Here is a 22399-nt window from a genome sequence, read left to right as displayed (position 1 = left end):
TGGCAGCATATCTCAGGAAAGGGGGATTCACGTCTACCCCTACCTGGACGATTGGTTGATCAGGGGGAGCTCCCCCGAGCAAGTCCTGGATGATCTGTCCGTCACCTGCCTCTCCCTTCACAGGCTGGGCTTCTCCTTCAATTTAAAGAAGTCCCATTTGACACCAACGCAGCGGCTCCAGTACATCGGAGCAGTGCTCGACACGTCCCTGGGGCAGTGTTTTCCTCCTCAGGTGAGGGCTCTTCACATTCAGCAGATGGTGCACAAGTTTCATTTTGCCCAGGATCTCCCAGCGTCCGAGTTCTTGAGACTGCTCGGCCTCATGTTATCCTGCATTCTTCTGGTGCTAGAGGCTCGTCTGCGGATGAGATCTTTGCAGTGGGCACTCAAGCTCCAGTGGTCTCAGTCCTCCGGCAGGCTGTCGGACCCTGTTCAGGTGCCTCCCTCAGTGGCCCGGGACCTTCTGTGGTGGGCCGTCGAGGGCAATCTGATGAAGGGGGCCCCATTTTGGCTACCCTGGCCGGAGGTGACGATCGTGACGGACGCATCCCTCACGGATGGGGAGCTCGTGCCAACGAGTTGACAGCGGTTGTTAGTCTCCGTCGGAGTCCAGACTCCATATCAATCTGTTGGAGCTGAGGGCCGTCAGGCTAGCCCTGAAGGCTTTTCTGCCGACTGTGCGCGGAAAGAAACGGTGGCCATGCACTACCTCAACAAAAAGGGGGGGGGGGGGCAGGGTCACTTCCGTTGTGCAGGGCAGGGAGGCGATGCAGCTCGAATTCTGGGCCATCCAGCAGGAAGTTTCGATCTCAGATGTTCATCTGGCCGGAGACAACAACGAGACGGCGGACGCTCTGGGCAGGCAGAGCTCGATCTCTCACGAGTGGGAGCTGGCTCAGGAGATTCTCCTGGGGATCTTCGCCCTTTGGGGGACCCCTCAAGTGGATCTCTTCGCCTCGAGTGTCAACCGGAAGTGCGAAAGGTTTTCGCTCGCAGGAATTTCCTCCAAAAGGAGCCTTAGGAGACGCGTTCGTGGTGGAGTGGTCATTCCCACTGCTGTACGCGTTTCCTCCAGTCCCCGTCATCCCGCAAGTGCTGCGGAGGTTACGGAGGTTCGGTTCCCAGATGATCCTCATTGCTCCGGCGTGGGCCCAGAGGACATGGTACCCGGACCTTCTCGACTTGTCCATCTGCCCTCCACGTCGTCTTCCCTACCGAGACGATCTGCTCTCACGGGAGGGGGGGTCAGGTTCTCCATCCAGAGGTCGGATCCCTCAATCTTCACGCTTGGCTTCTGAAAGGTTGAGGTATAAGGATTGGGACCTCCCTGAAGACGTGATGGAGGTGTTGCTCTCGGCCAGGCGGCCGGCAACTAAGTCTCTGTACCGTTGCCGTTGGAGAAAGTTCTGCGACTGGTGCAGAGTTCAGAATGTGGATCCTTTTGAATGTGACATTCCCATGGTTCTGTCTTTTTTGCTTTCTTTGGCCCACAGGGGCTTGCAAGTGGGGACCATTAAAGGTTACCTGACGGCGCTGTCTATATTTAAGCGCTCGTCTGAAGAGTGTTCCTATTTTAAAATCCCTTTAATTTCGCAGTTTTTGAAAGGGCTCACTGTGTTCCCTCAGTCACCTTTTCTGGTGCCAGGTTGGGAGTTGAACCTTGTTCTTAAGTTTCTTATTGGTGCTCCGTTTGAGCCTTTAAATTCTTGCCCTTTGAGGCTGTTAACTCTGAAAACTGTGTTTTTGGTTGCGGTTACTCCGCTCGCAGAGTGAGTGAGTTACAGACACTTTCAGTTAAGCCACCGTGCACTGTGTTTCATAAGGACAGGGTTGTCCTTAGAGTTCGTCCTTCTTTTCTTCCGAAGGTGGTTTCGGAATTTCATTTGAGCCAGAAGTTTGTTCTTCCGGCGTTCTATCCTCCTCCACATCCTGGTAAGGAAGAGGAGAGGCTCCATAGGCTTGATCCTAGGAGAGCGTTGAGCTTTTATATTTCGCGCATGTCCCTGGTCAGAGTGGACGATCAATTTTTCATTGGTTACGCTGGAAAGCGTTTGGGACAAGCTGTGACGAAACCTACTGTCTCGTTGGATTATTTTAGCTCTCTCCGAGTGTTACCACTTGGCGGGTAAGGATCCTCCGCCTGGCTTGCGGGCCCATTCTACCAGGGGAGTGGCTCCGTCTACTGCTCTGCAGAGGGGAGTTCCTATTCATCACATCTGTGATGCGGCCACCTGGGCTTCAGTACATACTTTTGTACGTCACTACTCCCTCGATTCCATCAGAGGGCAAGATCTGGCCTTTGGCAAGGCAGTTCTCTATTCCGCAATTTGATTGGGCATGGTAAACTTTTATTCTAAATTCTTTCCCACATCCTTGCTTGGTACTGCTTTGGGAGTCTGTCATAGATATGGAATACGTCAGAGGACCCAATCCCCTCGAAGAACAAGTTACTTTCTTACCTGGTAACGTTCTTTCGATGGGATGGTACGACGACGTATTCCATATCTGACAGGTAATGTCCACAGCTGTGCTGAAAGAAAGAACGTTACCAGGTAAGAAAGTAACTTGTTCTTCGGCTCAATGGTGTTCTCCGATGTGTGAATGGGACACAGGGCTGCTGGTGATGCAGATTGTGTTATTTTAATGCTGCTGAGTGGTTCTGTTTGTAAAGATAGAGCGTAATTCGCTCTGGGGAATTGTAGAATTTCATCTAACATCCTACGCTTTTGAAGCTATTACTTTCGGAGTTCTGGAGATTAGCAGCCCGCAATGGCTTGTGATTTGAGTGCTTCTGTCGAGCACCGGTCGAAATCACAGTACTTTGTTCATTGTCGCTGTCTCACTTCATACATGCCCACCATCCCTATTTACAGTAGGCGGGGAGACTACGGATTTGTGCTTCCTACCTCCAAAATATCAAACCTCAATGCAAGTAAATGGGCACATGCTATTTTGAGTTTACCTCTCAAAACCTCAAAATATATGTGCGCTTAAGAACATTGACATTCCAGTCCATAATTGTTTTGCTTTACTTGTATGCACCAGTGTGTAGTCAATAAGGCCCTGTTTAAGGAAGATGAAGCGCAAACTGTGACTCGGCTCAAATATCTGTTGTCTCAATGGATCATTGGATCATAATTACAAATGGTCCTGTACCATGCTTGGAAAGCTCTCAGTTAAAAATGACAAACTATGGGTTAACTCAAACTTCAGTTACTCCTCAGAGTGGGGTTTGGTGTGTGCTGTTCAGTGTTTCTACAGTTCTCCAGCATGGGGTCTGGCATGGATTCACATGCTCATGAATATTCCCCGTCGTCAGGCTGGGAATCCTCGGTAAAGAAAAATCAGTATCAGTTTCGTTTCTGATCTGTCTTTCGTAGTAGTAACCAATCACTGATCTCTGCGTCATACTGACCACAGCCAATGACTGCCCTCTACCTAAGCCCCGCCTCTGGCAGCCATCTTCAGATTTTTACCGAACGTTCAAGTGTTGGGAGTCCTCGTGCTTAGCTCTCGAGCTTTTACTGCGTGTTTCGCGCTTTTTCAGGTGAATTTTCACATTTTTTTCGGTTAATCGAGCCTCAAGCTCCACCATTTCTACTCCCGTTAACGGCTACCCGTTACGGGATTTTCCTACGCCCCTCAAGGGTGAAGATTTCGTCGAATCAACTTCTTGGAGGATTCCAGAAGATTTGCGGCCTACTTCGAGATGGCCCAGGACACGAGTTTGTCACCCGGACCCAAGCTGTTTCGCAGCTGCCCTGGATGCGGGCTGCAGAATGTGTTGAAGGAAGACAAACATTCGCAATGCCTCTACTGTCTTCATGGGGACAAGCCTCATGTAGAGAAGGACTGCCAGTTCTGCAAGAACTTGTCGGAGTGGACCATGAGAGACGTCGATCCCGTCTCGCCAGCTGGTTGGAGAAGGGCTCAACGGGTGAGAAGAAGAAGAAAGGGTCCGAGCGGGCTTCTAAGTCCTGTGCGGGCGCCCCGGCGACGGGGGCCCAACACCAGGCCAAGCGCCGCGAGTCCGCTGGCTCCGGGAGCGCCGAAAGGTCGGGCTCTTCGGTCGCCAGGCAGGGCGCGCCTTCCCCGGCACCGTCAACAACGAGCCAGCGCTCCGGTTCGGGGAAGAGGAAGTCCGAGACCCCGGGTAAGCTTCGGGAGAAGCCCCGTCCGATCTCGGAAGAGGGGGAGCGAGGCGTCGCCCCTCCCCCTAAGGAGAAGGCCCGGGACGCACCTAAGGTGGTGAAGGCCCCTACCCAGCAGGCAAAGGCCTCTATCGAGGCGATCGCGGCGACTCTGGCCAAGCCGGCAGAGACCCCGCCAGCGGAGACTGCCTCCGGGACTAGAGTTTCCCTGCCGCCAAGGAGGGAATCCTCTTTTCAGCCCATCGTCATGGCCACCATGATGGAAGAAGCGAGGGGGGGCACGGTAGCCTCCTCGAGCTCGGAGTCAGCCTCGGAGGAGGACTGACCGAGGCTGTGAGGAATCTCGAAGTCCAATTCGAGAAGGTTCGATCCCGTAAGGAAGATCCTCGGGAGATAACCGAGGAAGACGACGATGGCGAGGAAGAGCAGCCTTCCCTTCCGGCGCAGCCGGAACCTAGGCCTCAGGATAGCTCGGCGGCCATTTTGGCTGCGATCCAGTCCTTCTGCTCTGAGATAAGGACGAGATTACCACGGGCCAGGCCGGAGGACCCGCAACCTGGCCCGTCGGGAAGTCCTCAGAACAAACGACGGAGGACCCAACCCTCTCCTCCACTCGCCCCCGTAAGGCCTACAGTTCCCTCCTCATCCTCCCACGAGTCGGGAGATGACGGTGCGATGGGCTCGACGACGGGTTCTGAGGGCGATGGCGACGGAACGGGTCTCCCGTCGCACGGGCCTCGCCGCCCGACGAGATTGGCTCATTCCACGCCATGATCGGCAGGGCGTCCGAATTGTTCCGGCTCTGCCCGGAGGAGCAGAAAAAGGAAGGTTTCCTCGATCAGCGCCGGGAGGCCAAGAGGAAGACCGTCATCGCGGTGCCTCTAATCGATGACATCTGGGAGGAGGGCCTGTCGGTTCTCAAGAACCTCTCCACGGCACCACCCAAACGGGACCGGAACGAGAAGAAGTACCGGGTCCCTGAAACCGCTCCCCTGTGCCTCAGGGCCCAGCCAACGCCAGACTCGGTCGTCTCGGCGGTGGCGAAGAAGAAAGCGGCGGGGTCAGGAGCCTCGACGTCGAATTCCCCGCCGGACGGCGAGGGAAAGAAGTTGGACGCCATGGGGCGGCGGGTCATTTCGTCGGCGGCGACGACGACCAAAGCGGCCAACGCCCTGGCGATCGTGGCCCTTTACGACAGGGAGCTCTGGTTTCAGCTGGCCCCCATATTGGACTTCCTACCGGACGACAAGAGGTCCGAGGCCCTGGAAATACTTCAGGAAGGTGAGGTGGTGTCGGACCACGCCATAACAGTGGCAACCGATATTGCCGATACCGGGTTCCACTAGCTGGGCAATGGTCTTTGCCTACGACGACGGGGTTGGTTCCAGGCGACCGACTTCCGTCAGGACGTCCAGACCAGGGTGTTGGACATGCCGTTCGATGGCAGCAACTTGTTCGGGAAGGCGGTGGACGAATCCCTCCAAGCCATAAAGACGGACACGGAGATGGCCCGCGCCCTAGGAGCCCTTCAGCAACGACGGCCCTTTCGGAGCTCCGGAGGCAGACAGGGTGCCTCCAAGGGATCCAGTGGTGGCTCGTCGTCCTACCGCCAGGCGGCACGCTCCTCGTCTCAGGAGGCCTACAGGGGTCGTGGCAAGCAGGGAGCGCTTCGCTGCCGTCGGCAAGGTGGCCAGGGCAAGGCCACCACCTCTAAGCAGGACTGAACCGGCCGTGGTCTCGGGCCCCCACCGAAGCACCCCGGTGGGAGGCCGGCTGACGAAGTTCGTCGGCGTGTGGAAGTCCATCTCCACCGACCGTTGGGTGCTGTATACCCTGGCAAGAGGACACTCTATCGAATTCCTGAAGAAGTGCCCTCACGTTCCACCTGTGGCCAGGAAGGAAAGTCACGTCCCGCAACTGCTGTTGGAAGTACGGGCGATGCTCAGGAAAGGCGCCATCGAGCTTGTCCCGAAGAGACTCCGGGGCGTACTCAAGGTACTTCCTCGTCAGGAAGACGACGGGCGGCTGGCACCCCATCCTGGATCTTCGTCGTTTGAACAAATACATGAGGTCACAAAAGTTCAGGATGGTCACCCTCCAGCACGTACTGGGACAGCTGGAGGAAGGCGACTTTCTATCGTCGTTGGACCTGGAGGATGCATACTTCCACGTTCCCATCCTCAAAAGTCACCGAAAGTTCCTCAGGTTCGTCGTCCAGGGACGCCACTACCAATTCAGAGCACTGCCGTTCGGATTGAAGTCGGCCCCCAGGGTCTTTACCATGTGCCTAGCACCTGTGGCGGCGCGGCTGCGCCTGCAGAGGATTCACGTCTACCCCTACCTGGACGACTGGCTCATCTGCTCAAGGACGAGGGAACTCGCCGTCGAACACACTGCGAGGACCGTCCAGCTACTTACAGACCTGGGATTCGCCATAAATTACCCAAAGTCCCACCTGGTGCCGTCGCAGGTGGCCCTGTTTCTGGGAGCGAAGCTCGATACAGTGAGGCGCCTGGCGGCACCGTCGGAAGAACGGACGAAGACCATTCTAGGCAAAGTGCAGCGCCTGCAAGCCACGGACGTGGCCAGGGTGAGGTCCATCAAGTCCCTCCTGGGGATGATGTCCTCTTGCATCTACCTGGTGCGCCTCTGCAGACTACGGATGCGCCCTCTTCAAGAATTTCTCGACGCCCGTTGGATGCAGGCGACGGGCACCTTCGAAGACAGGGTGCCCGTCAACGAGGTGTTCCGGCGGGCGATTCAGTGGTGGGGCGTTCGAGCGCACCTCACGGCGGGCAAGGACTTTCAGACGCCGGCGTACCAGGAGACGATGACGACGGACGCCTCCCTGGAAGGTTGGGGCTCCCACACAGGAGATCTCCACGCAAGAGGCCTCTGGCTCCCGGAAGAGAGGCTCCTGCACATCAACGTCCTGGAACTCCGAGCCGTGTTCTGGGCTCTCAAATCGTTCCTCCCGTCGCTCAAGGGCAAGGTGATGCGGATCTTCACGGACAACACCACAACAATGTTTTACATACGGAAGCAGGGAGGCACCAGATCCCCAGCCCTAGCCAAGGAGGCACAGGATCTGTGGCACTGGGCGGTCGCCCAGGGGATGTTCCTGGTTCCCTTCCACCTGGCAGGAGAAAGAAACACCATCGCCGACTCGCTCAGCAGGGAGCTGCGCGCGTGTCACGAGTGGGAACTGCGCCAGGATCAGGTGGATCAACTCTTCCGACGATGGGGCAAACCCCAAATCGACCTGTTCGCAACAGCGACGAACTCGAAGTGCAAGAGGTTCGCAAGCAGGTTTACCCAGCCGAGAAGCATGGGCGATGCGTTCTCGTTCCCCTGGGACGGCCTATACCTGTATGCGTTCTCTCCGTTGCCATTGCTGCTTTGACTCATCAACCAACTCAAGAGGTCCCCGTGCAGGATGATCCTCGTCGCACCGGCGTGGCCGAGGCAGATCTGGTTCCCGGACCTTCTGGACTTGTCAACGTCCCCTCCCATCAAGCTGTCGGCGGACGTGGACCTTCTCTCCAGAGAAGGAGGCGCCATCTTCCACCACTACCCGGCGTCGCTGAACCTGCAGGCCTGGCTCCTGCAGCGCTAGAGTTTGGAGGCTACGATATACCGGCCGATTGCAGAGAGGTTCTTGCAAAGGCCAGGGCGTCCTCGACTCTCAAATGCTACGGTCATAAGTGGAAGAGGTTCTCTATCTGGTGCACTCGCTGGATGTGGCTAGAGCGCTGAAGTTCTACGTGGACCGCACGAAGAGTTTTCGGAGGACATCACAGCTATTCGTGAACTTTGGACCTGTGAATCAAGGGAAGGCTCTCTCGAAGTCTTCTATTTCCAGATGGCTCTCCGGCTGCATCATGCACTGCCACCGGTTGGCTAACCGACCGCTGCCAGGCCGTCCGAGAGCCCATTCAACCAGAGCGATCGCTGCTACTACGGCGTTCTTATCTGGTGTGCCCCTGCTGGACATCTGCAGGGCTGCTACGTGGAGGTCGACGCACACCTTCACGAGATTCTACTGCGTCGATCGGGATTCCAGGCAGGAGTCCAGAGTCGGCCAAGCAGTGCTGCGCAACCTGTTCGCCTAAGGTGAACCTGGTGAGGAGGTAAGAGTTGCTTAATGTTGAGTTTTTTGTATTGCTTAATGTTGAGCCTTTTGCCACCCCCCCGTGGTTGTGCATGTGTGTACTGCTATTTACTCTTATATTCATGAGCATGTGAATCCATGCCAGACCCCATGCTGGAGAAGGAACAAGTTACTTACCTGTAACTGTTGTTCTCCAGCATGGGTCTGGCATGGATTCACATGCGAACCCTCCCGCCTACCCCTCTGCGGCTCTTCACTTGGTCATACTGCCACTTCACGTGCTACCAAATCTGAAGATGGCTGCCAGAGGCGGGGCTTAGGTAGAGGGCAGTCATTGGCTGTGGTCAGTATGACGCAGAGATCAGTGATTGGTTACTACTACGAAAGACAGATCAGAAACGAAACTGATACTGATTTTTTCTTTACCGAGGATTCCCAGCCTGACGATGGGGAATATTCATGAGCATGTGAATCCATGCCAGACCCATGCTGGAGAACAACAGTTACAGGTAAGTAACTTGTTCCTACACATACTATACATCCACAACATTGTCTGTGCTTTCCATTATGTTTGCACTTACCCACCCCTGGCTTTTGCTTTACATTCTGTCACTTGGATTGCTAGTTTTATAATCAGAAAAATTGTAAAGTATGTGCGTAAAAAAAGAAGCCTCGTGTTGTGCAGTATTGACTTGCATGGTTTATGTGGTGTATGCTGTGCAGTAATGATTGTTTCCATTGTGTTCTGCCCGGTCACCTAAGATCTGTAAGGTTAACTAGGAGATTCAAGGACGAGGCATCCATCTTGCTTGAGAGGTTGAGCTCAATTGCATTTGCAAAGAGGACTGCTCTCCAGCCAACCATACCCTAGGCCTCCAGTGAAAGTCCATATCTGGGGGGCAGTGGGCATCTGCAAGGATGCCCCACGTCCCTTCATATTTGCGGCCTTTATGGACATGGCCTTCTCCAAGGAGCATATTGTCTATGGCAAAGGTAGTATCCCCAGTACACCCAAAATCTAGAACAATACATGACGCAATCCTAAACATTTATCTTCCAGGGGATGGATTGAGAGGCAGGGTCTTGGCTTTGGACTCCTGTGTCAGTGTGCTTAAATCTGGTTCACAATGGTATGAGCCTTTTAAAAGCAGGTTCATAATATGAACAAGTAGCTGTAATTGCTGCTCTGTGTCTGAGAATTGTAATACATGCTTTATTTGTGTTTTTCTTACCTGGAATGTTGAGTAATTGAAACAAATTTCTGATCCTCAGTCATTCTCAATTTGGTCATCGCTTTTGGTGGCACTTTGGTTGCGCAATCATTGGAATGCATCCTGGCTCGTGGGGGAGGCAGGGTGTCAGGCGTGTTGAAATGCAACATGCCCTTGGTGGATGGCCTACATACTACTCCATATGTAGAGTGGGGCATATTTATGACCGACTTTTCTCACGACTTTCTCTCAACCCTTTGGACAATGAGAAGTCACATTAAAATCTCTTATTTCAGATGCAGTTACAAGATTATGAAAACCTCATGGGCAAGAAAGATGCAAGCTTTCAAAAGGTTAGTTTTACTAGTTGAAAAAGCAGTGCTACATATAATAGTTAATACATGGGTTTAATCGGCGATTTGCTTTGAATATTAAACGGGTTAAATTTGTTTGCATGGCTTCTAACCGTTTAATGTTTCAGAAATGACATAATTGTGCCTGGATGGAATTCTGGTAAGGTGTGTAAGCCTGTGAAATCCTGTGCATCAGTTACTACTACAATTGAGTCTGGTCTTCATTTTCTTTAGTGTTATTTGCAAAGCAGAAATAGCAATCCTAAGACCCGAAAGCAGTTTAAGTGAACTATTCCTCAACCATTCTACTTGTTACACATTTCTGCACAGCATTTACTTCTTTGGATTTTCTAAATGATAGCAAGGTATATATATATAATTTTTTTTTTTGCTTAATTTTGGACTGCAGTTTCCTATTACGTAGGTTAATTGGAACATCCTGTGTTTCCTGACAACAGCTTCCTCCAACAAACATTGGCAAAGCCAACCAATTTGGCTTTTGAATAAGTATTAGGCATTTTCCAGGCACTGCTATTATGTGCCGAGTTGTTGTGGGAATGTTTTCTTCTAGTTGTTTGAGGGTACGTGCAAAGGGACCCATCCAAACGTGCGACAGGCATGAGAAGATGCAATGCGAAAGAGGTTGAACACCTCTTAGATTTTATGAATAGTATGAGTTCTAAACATTCATCACCTGTGCCGCATTTTTCTCAACCACTTATGAGCTTGGGGTTTTTTATACGATTTGTATTCTTTCTCTGTGGGCTGTTATATCCTGGATTAGAATCTTATCTGTTTTTGTATTCTTTTGATAGCATAACAGTTTCCTGATGCTATGAATCTATTTCTTTTGTATGACCAGCTGCCTGTCTGTCTCACTGTCATTTCAATCCTTAACAAAACAATTCTGCATTTGTGAGAGGAGCACAATGTTCTTTCTTTACTTTGAAATCCAGCCACACACACAAAGTTTTGTAATAGCTCATTTATAACGCGCTTAATGCAAGGGACAAGCTTCTGAGAACGAGCCAGAGATTCACACCTGTGTTGCTGTGTGTTGTCTTGCTTCCAAGACAAACGCATTGCCCCTGAGCTATCATCCGAGCCTCATTCGACAGCTACATATTGTTTATTCAAGACATGCAATATAGCTGCTGTAATAGCGGCTATATCTGTATTATGCTTGCACTTTTTCACATTGGTCATAGGCTTAACATAAGGGTTTGAATCCCATCCATGTTACACATTAGAATGTTTCTTTGGAAATGTAGACATCACTTTCTGATCACATAAATTACTGTTGAACTATTGCTCAATGGTGCTGAGCCGTGCAATGTTGCACATGTGTAAGCACTGACATTTTCCGAGATTCAATTAATTGCACTAACTTTGCAATTAAGTGCCATCGGCGGCTTGATAAGCTGCTGCCAGGACTGATTTGCAACATTAAAAGAAATGCGAAGCACACACATTCACCTACTTGTCCTCCGCTAGGAATATAGAAACAAAATGACTTGTTTCGAGAAACACACACTGCACATTCAATCACAGCCAATCAAGTGCTCCTTACATCTAAAGCACTGACCAGTCCCCCACAAGTCGCTAGATGTACATTTTCAGTGCTGTTTTAAACAAAAACGTAACTGTTACACTACCTTGTTTATTTTTAATAACTATAAAAATCAAGTCCAAACACTTTTTAATAACATTAAAACATGGCGGCTACCATTTTGGATGAAAAATGGCTGACAAATTCACCACACAGTAGATAATCAGCCAAAGAGTGCAAAAAAGAGTTGTGGTTGGAGGGAAAATGGGTGGGAATGGGAGGCGAGTCCTATAGATTTCACTTAGCAATGGATGTTGCATAGGTGGGACTCATAGCCAAACTACATATATCCATCCTCATATGTCAACCTGCATTGAAAAGCATTATAAACCTGCAATCAAATCCCCCATTTCAAGGTCTTCCATTATAGCTCTTATTTTAATGACAAAAGTTTCTGCTTTATAGGTAGCACTTTCAGCGCCACCTAATGGCCAAAACTAAAAACAATTCCCACGTTATAGCGTTCCCATTACAGGCTTCTGCTTTCTTGAAAAGGGATCATTGCAAAAACGTGTCCTAATATAAAAAAAGGTCCTGCCTCCCATTTATCTGGACATCTAGAGAATGTAACTTACACCAGGCAGGAGGAAAAAAGTGTAAGCTACTCCTGATTCATTATGAGAGAAACGTGGTGGTCAAGCTTGTGCAAACTTCGTAGCAAATTTCTCCAGCGCATTCCTAGGTCAAACAAAAATAGCACTTGCCGTTTATTCTTTTAAATGTTCACGCATGTGCCCTTTTGTGGATCACACATAGCTTTTTCCAAACAGAAGATGCACTTCCGAATAAAAGTCTGGGATCTATACTTCACATCAGGATGTATGCACGGAGCTCTGTGTAACCATGTCTGCTTTATTTCAATTAAATGAGCTTGGGAAGGCACTACAACCCAAGGGTACGCCAACGTGCATATTATGAAAAAACTGCAAACTTCATAACCACATGAAACCTCAGTTAAATAAGAATGTTTTAACGCTTCTAAAAGGGAGTACGTTTGAAATTGAACGATTTACCCACCAGTAGACAATTTGAGAGATTTGCTTCTTTCACCAAGCTAGAACTGCCAAAAGCACTACATTTTGCAAAATCCAGGAACATAATTCGAGTCGTGTTTTGGATTCTTGCGGGTAACAAGGTGTATATCATAAAACCGATTGCCTACAGTACAAAGTAGCAAAGATATAAAGTGCTCTGTGAACAAATGTTAACAATTTAAACATAATTCTGCTATTGATGGGAAGTCTGTGAATCTTTCGCAGAATGGGGCTGGCGATGTGGTGGTGTCTGAGAGTTTGTCACAATGCGCACTGCATTGTTTTGAGGGATCTGTGTAGTGTTACATATGTAGCAGTATGCGTATAATGCATCAGTCTATTTTGCGCCCTATAATAGCGTGAGCGATGGAGCTGTGTGTTGCTAAGTGATCCCCGCTGTCTCTAAGAATCATAAGATGGTAATCAGTGAAGCTCACTAAACTGCTAATCTGTGTTACCGTGGGCAAGGAAGAGTCAAATAACCGGAGACATTTTACTTTATCAATATTTGTGATGGTACAGTCAGACAGTATACTTTCAGGAGATATAACCATTTCCTTTATTATGGTGATGGGCCAAATAGGCAGGAGCTCCATCTTCTCAATTTTCCCCAAATCAATTTTTTGAGGCCCAACATGCAATTTTTGAAACGATAGTGTGAATGCACACAATATCATCCTGACTACACCCTTCTAGTTGAAAAATGATCTGGATGGCGTCTGTATGAAATGAACACACAGGTCCACCAAGAGGTTGTGCAGGCGTTTGATCTAAAAGTTAATTGGAAGCAGGGAAATGCAGAACCTCTGAGGTGACACCACGCCACCCAGTGTCCGGTGTATATTAATTAATTTTGACTATGCAAGTTGTGTTCCCTAGGAAAGACTCAAACAAGGCTGTCTTGCTATCTGATAAATGGGCCACCTTGTTTAGACAATGTAATAAAATAGTAATCCAGGTTAGCAAAAGATGCGGACAAATCGGGCATCGTCAACAAGATGTTGCCCTAATCGGCAATCTTCTATATGGACGAAATTACCTGTTAATAATGGGTCTTGTGGTTATCACAATTATTTGGATCCAAGGAAGGCTTTTTAAGTAGAGGCTTTATTCAAGACTGCATTATGCTTTCTGGAATGGTATATTCTTTGAACATTAGGTAATGCAGGCAGTAGAAACATGTTGTCAAATATGAAGGAGTCAACTGGTCAGTAAACTTGATGCAGCATGATCATGAGAAATGTGACAAAAAATGATATAGATTTATTGGTTCCGTAGGTGTTCAGACAAGGTTGGGTGTCTTGAGAAGTTTGTACATAAATTCTAACTCGGACCGAATGCAATTCCTCTGGTAGCAAAAGTGAGGACAGAATGCACTTGGCGTTGAGGAAGAAGGTACAGATGGAAAGCTTGAGCGTATGGTGATTGAAGGTGTGATCAAACAAACGGATGCATTGGAGTAGGTTGGCCCCATTGTTGAAGTAACAGCCTCAACAGCCTATTTCTAAACCTGCCTGCTTCCACTTTCCGCCCTCTGCAACTCACCTAGAACAGGACTGAAAGACTTGTCCTTGTCCTCAAGCCCTGGGATCACATCTCTCCAGCCCTGAAATCGCTTCATTGGCTCCCAATGGCTCCAGGGATGAAATTCAAGACCCTTTGCATTTTTCACAAGGCTTTCTGGGTCCTGGCTCTAAAATAAATTCAAATATCCCTCCATAAATACCTTCCCACTCAAGCTCTTTGCTCCTCCTCCTCCTCCAACTCCCTCAGGGTCCGTCGCTTCTCCTAGCAACGAGTTGGTGGTATATCACTTTCCTCGGCTGGAGCCTCCCTCTCGAACAGTCTCCCTGCCACTCAAAGTTGAGGAGAACCATCTCCGGTTCCGGAAGCACCTCAACACCTTCCTCTGTGCTTCTGCTTTCGATCTTTCTCTCCCCTGCTGATCTGTCTGCTTCGGCACCGTGCACCTGGTCTACCCTCTGATTTCGGGCCCAGGCCCCTGGACACCCAGCAACACACGCGCACTGCCTTCTGGCAACCCTTGCACTTGGGTCTGTATCTGTAACACTACAGTCCCCTTACCTGCACTTATCAGACACCCCTTGTCTGCACTCTTAACCTTCACTTGCCACCTTGCTGGCTGCACTACCATTTGTTGTTAACCCTTGCTCAGCACTTTCCATTTCTCCCCTCTACCTTGCACTTTTCCCCCTTCCCTCTCCCCTGCACTTGGGCGTTCTCAAAGTCACTGGGCCTAGTAAGATCAGTGTTTTTGTCCTCCCTTGTTCTCCTCCCCTGCCTCATCGCACTCTGAAACACTTGTGTATGACTGATACAAATAAAATATCATAAGAAAAGCCAATGTGTCTGTTGGGATATGTATTGACTTAAGAGGGCTAAACGAGAGTGTCATTGCTGAAAGATTTTCCCAGGAGAAGCTCAATGAGCTTATTTCTGATCTGCCACAAGCAAAAGTATTTTATCTACTTGATATAAAGCGTGCTTAACATCAGATTGGGTTGTACCCGGAATCATCCGATGTGACAACCTTTATCACACACAGAGGTATGTTCAAGTGTGTTTGGATGACTTTTGGGATGGTATCAGCTGCAAACATTTTTCAAAAAGTAATACATGAAATACTACATGTTACTTGTGTCAAATAGTATCAGGATAACCTATTGATTTGGGGTGTTGATCAGCTGGAACATGACCACAGGTTATGGTTGGTATTGCAGAAGTTTAGCAAAGCTGGATTAACTCCAAAGATGGAGGACATGGGTTGATTATTTGGGAGATATTGTCAGAAGGTGGATTTAAAACCAAAAGCAGTGCACTTAAGGCAATTGTACATATGACCATTACAAAGCACAAGATGGTAGTGTCATCATTAATTGGCCTCAGTTTATTAGAGGGTTGGCAAGTAAAACCAGTGATCAGAAAAAACTTACCAGGAAAGGAGCGAGATGTGAATGATCTGAGGAGTGCAACTGAGTTTAAAGGAGTTGAGGAAGAACTCACAAAAGCTCCTGTGCTGGATGGATCCAGAGATGACCTCAAAACCATAGTATACACAGATGTGTGAACTAGGTCTAGGAGCCGTTTTAATGCATGCAGACCAGGCTTTGGCCGTAGTCTGGGTGATAATGAAGTTCAAAGTGTATTTTTATGGTAGGCCGTTCTTATTGAGAACTGATAACAAACCATTGAATGTTGGGTGGCATAGTCAACAAGAGAGGGGTTGGATGGTGTGTAGAGATGAATTATAAAGTGGGTGCCAAAAGTGCAAGGACTACATTTTATTTTAGAATATATTGCGGGTAGGAAGTATGTAGTAGGAGATGCCTTATCGCTGTATTGCATTGGTGGATGAAGGCACCAGTGAGTGAGTGTTTGATGATGACATTAAGGGCACTTTTAGTGTAAGAGGGAGTGTTGGGGACATTTTTTATGTTGATGAATGTTTAGAGGAGAAGTGGATCAAGACCTGTGAAGAAGATACATTCTATCAGAAGGTCAAGTCCGTGAGAAATGGCGTGGGAGTTGTGTGGAAGGAAGAAAACTGATTAAGACGTTTAAGCGGATTAAAGATGAATTGAGCGTGCCTGGAGAGTTTGTGTTCAGGGGGAAACTTTTACTGGTTCCTGAACGTATTGGGGATGCAGTAGTGGAGCTGAGTCACAAAGTACACATCTGGATTTCTAGGTCCAAGTCATTAATAAGAGCAGACTTTTGGTGGCCAGATATGGATACATTTATTGAATTGCAGGTCAAGGTTTGTGGCACTTAAAAGGACATGAACACAGTTTTGAAGACGAGGGTTCCTCTTATGGAGTTTCCTAGTTTACCACAAGTTCCTTGGGAGGTTATTGCCATTGATTTGTTGGTCATTGAGTTTACCAGGGGTACGTGAGAGCTATATAATGGTTGTCATGGATTTGTTATCAAGATGGCCAGAGGTTGGGGTTTTAAGGGAAGTGGCAACTACACATGGGATTACATTTTTGGAGGGAGTGTGTCTGAGGGAAGGGTTCCCGTCCAAGATTGTGAGTGATAATAGTCCTCAATTTACTTGGATGGAGTTCATAGATTGGCTGAATAACATTGGTATCACGCATAAGAGGACTTCTTTGTGCCATCCACAAAGCAATGGGTGAGTTTAGAGCATTAATTGGACAATCGTGGATTGTATAAGGATTTCGAATAATGGTAACGAGAATTCGAAGAGTGCTTTGATGCAAGGGGTATTCCAATAAAGAATTACTCCACATAGCATGATGTAGGTGTCTCCGTTTGAGCTGTCCAGGGAATGCAAGACTAATAGCTTATTAATTTGAAATCACCAAACAATTCCAGAAGCAATGTAGAGCTGATTCCACTGGCAATTGTAATGTACATCTAGTGCAATGGATAACTATGTACAACATAACTAAATACACTCCTTACATTTACAAAACTCCTCCTTTATTCAATAAAATTGAAGTTAATAAAGAAATTAAAACAAATGAAAACAGCATTAGGCGAGCAAAGAAATCATTAATGAAACGTGTAAGTTATGCATCACATGGAAGAAATTGTCATATACTTTTGGGCATGCCACCCTCTTTATTCCACACTTCATCATGTCATACAAGGCAGCTTAGAACTAGCAAAGCTCGAAGAAAATGCTGGAACAAGCGGAGCCCAGAAATAAGGACCAAAGGAGGAACGGCCAAAAACAATAGCACAGGGAGATTGGAGAGGCAGGAAGGCAGAGCATGCATAGTGTTCAGACCTAACACCCCGGTCAAACATAGATTAACCTACTATGCCTTGTGAGTGTTCAGAACATGCCAAGTGCAGAGGGGAGAGGGGTATCAGATAGGTGTTTTGGTGCTTCTGGAGAGCAGCAGGTGAAGTGCTATGAAGAAAGGTAAGTGCGACCTCCAGGAGGAGGGTGAGCCGAGGCAAGTGCAGAGGATAGACAGCAGCTGGGATGATGAGGGAGGTCAGGGACCAATAATGCAGAAGGGCCCTGCTGCACACTAATCAAACTACTGTGCGATTAGCAGGGGAGAGAGAGAGAGAGAGAGAGAGAGAGAGAGAGAGAGAGAGAGAAGAAAGAGGCAAAGAGGAAGGTCTTGACTTTTCCGGAACTTAAGGCGGTCCTGCTCAAGACGAAGAGGGCGGGGGAGGCTGTTCCAAAGAAGGGAGCCCGCTGAGGAAAGCGATCAACCACCTGCCCTCTGTTTAGCAAACCGCTTTACACACAAGGAGTTGGTACCAGAGGAACACAGGTGTCTGTAGGGGTAATATTTAGTAAGTAAGAGTTGCACGTAGAGTGGTTCCTGTTCCCAGACAGCTTTGTGGATGATGCAGAGGGATTTGAATTTCATCCGTGTTGCGATCGGGAGCCAGTGTAGACTTTGAAGGGCAGGAGCAATGTGCTTCCTGTCCTTGAGGCCAAGGATAAGCGACACTCCCCTATTCTGGATTAGTTGGACGGGTCGCAGAGTGGACGAAGATAGATTTAGGAGAAGGCTATTACGATAGTCAAGCCTAAAGAAAACCATAACCCGGGTAACATTGAGTCACTGGGGGAAGGCGAGGAAAGGTAGAATTCCTTTCAGAAGGAAAATCTGAAAGTGGGACTTCTTAGCAATGTCTTGAGTATAAGGGAGGAAGGAGAGAGAGAGAGGAGTTGAAGATGACTCTGTGGTTTCTGGCTTCTGAAGAGGGCGCAGGGGGAGTGTCCAAGGAAGAAGGCCAGAGTGAAGGGAAGAAGTCGGGTGACTGAGTCCCAATAGGTAAGATCTCCATTTTGCTGGCATTGACGCAGAGATCATTGGAGGTACACCAGGCCTGGATGGCTGAGAGGCAGTCGGGGATAATGGAGGGTGCATGGGCATCTGTAGGAAGTTTGAAGAAAAGTTGTGTGTTGTCCGCATAACACTGGAAGTTGGGGGAGGAGGAGGAAATGAGGCATGCCAGAAGAGTAAGGTAGATGTTGAAGAGCCAAGGCAAAAGGATGGAACCCGCGGAGGCCACAGGTGGAGATGGAAGTAGGGGAGTAGAAGGTGCCCAGTATGACTTTGGAAGAGTGGTCAGTTAGGAAGGAGGTCAGCCAGTCCAGTGCCTGCTCCGAGATACCAAGGGTGTCATGGAGCCTTTTTATGAGGATAGAGTAGTTCACTGTGTCAAATGCAGAAGAGAGATCAAGGAGGATGAGGACAGCAGGGGAGTTGGAATCAAGGGATGCAAGCAGTTCTTCATGGGTGTTCAGAAGAGCAGTTTCCGTGCCTGTGGATGCTTGGAATCCAGATTGATGGTTGTGGAGATCGACAACAAGTTCAGTGTGGAGGTTAAGCTGGGACACGGCCAACTTCTCAAGCAGTTTCCCCAGAAAAGGGTGATGGAGATGGGGCGATAGTTGGCTGGGCAGGAAGGTTCTGCTGATGGATTTTTAAGGAGGGGGCGCACAAGAGTGCTTGATGGAGGATGGAAAAGAACCATTAGCAAAGGGAGAACAGCAGAATGCTGTTAAAGGCTTGTATTAGGCAAAAGAAAAATCACAATTATTGCATTGAATTTGTTTTAGAATGGCTCTGACATAAAGGGTGTTGGGTAAACGCAGTCCTTGAAAACTGGGTTAAATCTGAAGGATGGCAAACGAGAAGGCATGTGGAAAGTACCAGACAGGATGACCTCCTACTTAGTGATTTCTAGAGCTCAGTTTCTGCCTCTCTGAACTTTAGGGTTTCCTTCCTGTGCTAAGTGCCCAAAATGTCCCCTCCTCCTTGTGGCTCTCCTTCTCTCGGTTACACACTCCCCTCTTCTGGGGTAAGTGGCTCTTTGCCTCTTACACGTCACCCCTCCTGGTGATCAGTCACTCCCTCTTTCTCCTTTTGCTGTAGCACACCCCTCTTCTGGGCTCATGGTATACTCCTCCCCTTTGCAGCTCAAGGGGCTCTCCTCTTCTGCTACAAATCCTCTCTTCTGGAGACCAACCCCCCCCCCCCCTTAACTTTTCATTCTGCCTTCTTTTGTGGTCCCAAGCAGCTCTCCTTCCCCTCTTTATAGCATCTGCTCCTCTTCTGGGGGTCTTAGCAGCTCTCGTGGAGCACATCCCTCTTCTGGGCTCAAGGGCTTCCCCTTCTCTGGTGCTCACCAGCGTTCTCAACAAACTCCTGTAATCCGCTCCCAGCTCAGACACGGTTTGTGGATTTTAGTCCCAGTTTTAAAATTCTCCCTGTCCTCCCATTGGCATAGGAGGTACGCATTTGAATTGTTTGAATAATTGGCTTCCTGTTCAAAGTCCGGGAAGAGAAGTCTTTAAAAGGCATGCTGCCATTTTGGATTTCTTTCAGTTTGTTTCCCATGCAGGAGCTGGCGTTTGCCCGGTGCTCTGGTCCTACCTTGCTTTCCACCTGCACACAGATCATTTTGGCCATTTCTATTGCTTAAAATCACGTCCCAATGGACAGGGAAACCTCTAGTAAACTGTGCAAAATCGTTTTTCCTTTGGAGCGGGAGAAGGAAGTATTTATCTATATAAATGTTGGAACTGAAGGGGACGGAAAAACTGTTCTCCTTCACAAGTACTGCCGCTGGAGGACATGGTTGAGGATCCACGCACATGGACTAAGGGGTCTTTCCAGATGTGCTTGTGTTTACCCATAGTATATATTCGGAATCCCTGGAAGACCTGCTCTGGATGTGGGCTTTCTAAAACTGAAGCATCTTGAGGATTCGGTAGTTCCTAACTAGATGTTCTTCCATTGGATTTGGGAATAGGTCAGGGCTGTTCTGTTAACATCCTGTCTGATGAGGGACTCTCTGGTAGAGTCTTTGGGGAGGCTATGGTGGTGGTGTTCTGCAAACACAATGAAAGAGGTGATGGCTGGAGAGTTTAGAATTAATCTTAACCTCCAGCATTGCTCTGGGCAACCCTCCATACAAAAGGGGAAAGACGATATGCAAATCAGGTTTGGTCCAACCCCAAAAGGGGCAGTCCAAACCTTAACCCATCACTTTTTTGGTTTTAGTTTGTCTCCCTATGTGAGAGAGGGTGTGCCCAGACGTGGGTCCCTTGTTCGCTGTGCCATAGGGAACCAAGCTGCACCTCACCGATGAGGCTCAACAATGCTTAAACGTGTCTGTGGTTGCTTGTGTTTCTGTGTAGAGGGGACCTGGCCTTGCAGGTCAGACAGGGCTGCTCACATTGTTGGCAGTACATGGCTGATTTGCATACAGCTGGACCCCTTTTGCAATGGCGCAGACCAGCTGAAAAACTGTGGTGTAGAAGGTTGCTTGGAGCAGTGCCAGTGGTTCAGATGAATTCAAAACTTCCACACATCACTTTTTAGTTTCTTCTTCAAGCCCCACTCCTGGACATTCATTCTTTGCTTTCTGCCAGATAATATTGTGAGGAACCTGAAGGTGTCTCGCTTACTAGTCCCTGGGGATCTGTCATCCAGGTGTCCAGGACACGGCCATAGCTATTGGATCTAGTTCCTGGGGGTGGACCAGTGCGGGAGGATCACCTGAATGAGGGGGGCGTCCTCTGGGAGTGGAGGTGGGACGCTGATGGGTGAGACGCAGTATCCCCCCCCCTCTTAGAACACCTTTTCCCCATCCCACCACATAGGATGCTCAAATGCTCTATTCCCCGCCCCCCTTTTCCGACCAACACTTTCACACACCACGAAAGACAGCAAACACCAAACTCATTTAGCTGACATGCCCCAACACAAGGGTCAGGCAATTGTCCAGAATCACACACTTGATGGCCCTTTCCCTTACCCACAGGGATAAAAGGTAGAGCATAATATAAGCGAGGCAGATCGCACAACGAGACGGCTAACCCAGCCCAGCAATTCAAGAGGAGGAGAAAGACCGCGCATAACGAAAGGGTGACGAGGAGTGAAGCGACCTTGCCCTTTCCAAGAGCAATCCGACCAAAGCCTGTTAAACCTCAGTGGAAGGAATCGTAAAACTGAGAACAATAGCCTGCGTCTGTTGCAGATGTCAAAGGTACACAGACAAGAAAAGCCAAGTGGTTCATCACAGCCGGTGAGTCGAGGGGAGAACAGATAAACCGAACTGTGTTGAACAAAAGGAGCAAACTGCTAATTGAAGAAAGTCCAAATAACTGTTAATATGAGTGGGGAAAACCAGGCGCAGAGGATTTCAGCACCACATGGGTGCTCACTCGAGAAACTGAGTGATTACCTTATTGTTGAAACTACCGTTACCATGCCTTGGGAACCGTGCAAAAAAGGGGTCAAAATGGTCATACAGGGTTCTAGCAAAATCCTCTGTACATTCGAAAGTCTTTGACGGGCAGAAGATTGTCAACCTAAGCGAAGTGAATCCTGCATCGTAAGAAAGTAGAGGAAATTGTGTGGTTGGCAAGAGTGAACTCGACAGGGGGATCCCGATGGAAAGGGGTGAAACCTAAAGTCCAGATGAACGGTGCGCTGACAATAGTGAATTGAACAGAGGCAGGTCCACAGTGAACTGTTTAAAAAGACAATGAGATTTGTGAATGCCATAAGTGAAGTTGATTTTAGAAGGGTCTAAACCCAGAAGAGGGGAATCCAAGGGCGAACAACCATCACCCCACCGAGAGATGAATGCCCCGGAAGAGATCTTTTGAATAAAAGCCAGAGTGAACCCGATGGTGGGAGGACGATATTCGAGGGACTGGGCCCAGAAGAGGGGGGCCCAGGGGTGAAGAAACATCCAAGTGCAATCAGAAAAGAACTTTTATTATTTTTGTAGAAAGGAACTGTTTGTGGATTTGAGCCTGAAGGAGGGGAGGATCCAGGGGTGAAAAGGCTTCACCCAATGTACATGCAGAAAGGAACTTTGTTTATTATTTTGGATACATCAGGTCCTTGGAGGCAAGAGACTTTTTGATGAAGAGACGTAACCTCCGAAGGCCCC

The 22399-nt window shown here is 48.7% G+C and overlaps 1 protein-coding gene across 3 annotated transcripts in view; it reads left to right on the top strand.

Annotated features, from left to right (window-relative positions):
- The window catches only part of IRAG2 (inositol 1,4,5-triphosphate receptor associated 2), a 2448326-nt gene that overhangs the window by 820457 nt on the left and 1605470 nt on the right, over window positions 1-22399 (top strand). For all 3 annotated transcript variants that reach the window (XM_069628487.1, XM_069628486.1, XM_069628485.1), the window contains exon 11: window positions 9770-9826. In XM_069628487.1, coding sequence (XP_069484588.1) covers window positions 9770-9826 — 57 coding nt within the window. The remainder of the gene's footprint in view (window positions 1-9769; window positions 9827-22399) is intronic.

This window comes from Ambystoma mexicanum, chromosome 12 (assembly GCF_040938575.1).
Source record: "Ambystoma mexicanum isolate Mex_15411 chromosome 12, UKY_AmexF1_1, whole genome shotgun sequence".
NCBI classification, from domain to species: Eukaryota; Metazoa; Chordata; class Amphibia; order Caudata; family Ambystomatidae; genus Ambystoma; species Ambystoma mexicanum.
This window is presented reverse-complemented; position numbering and strand designations above follow the sequence as displayed.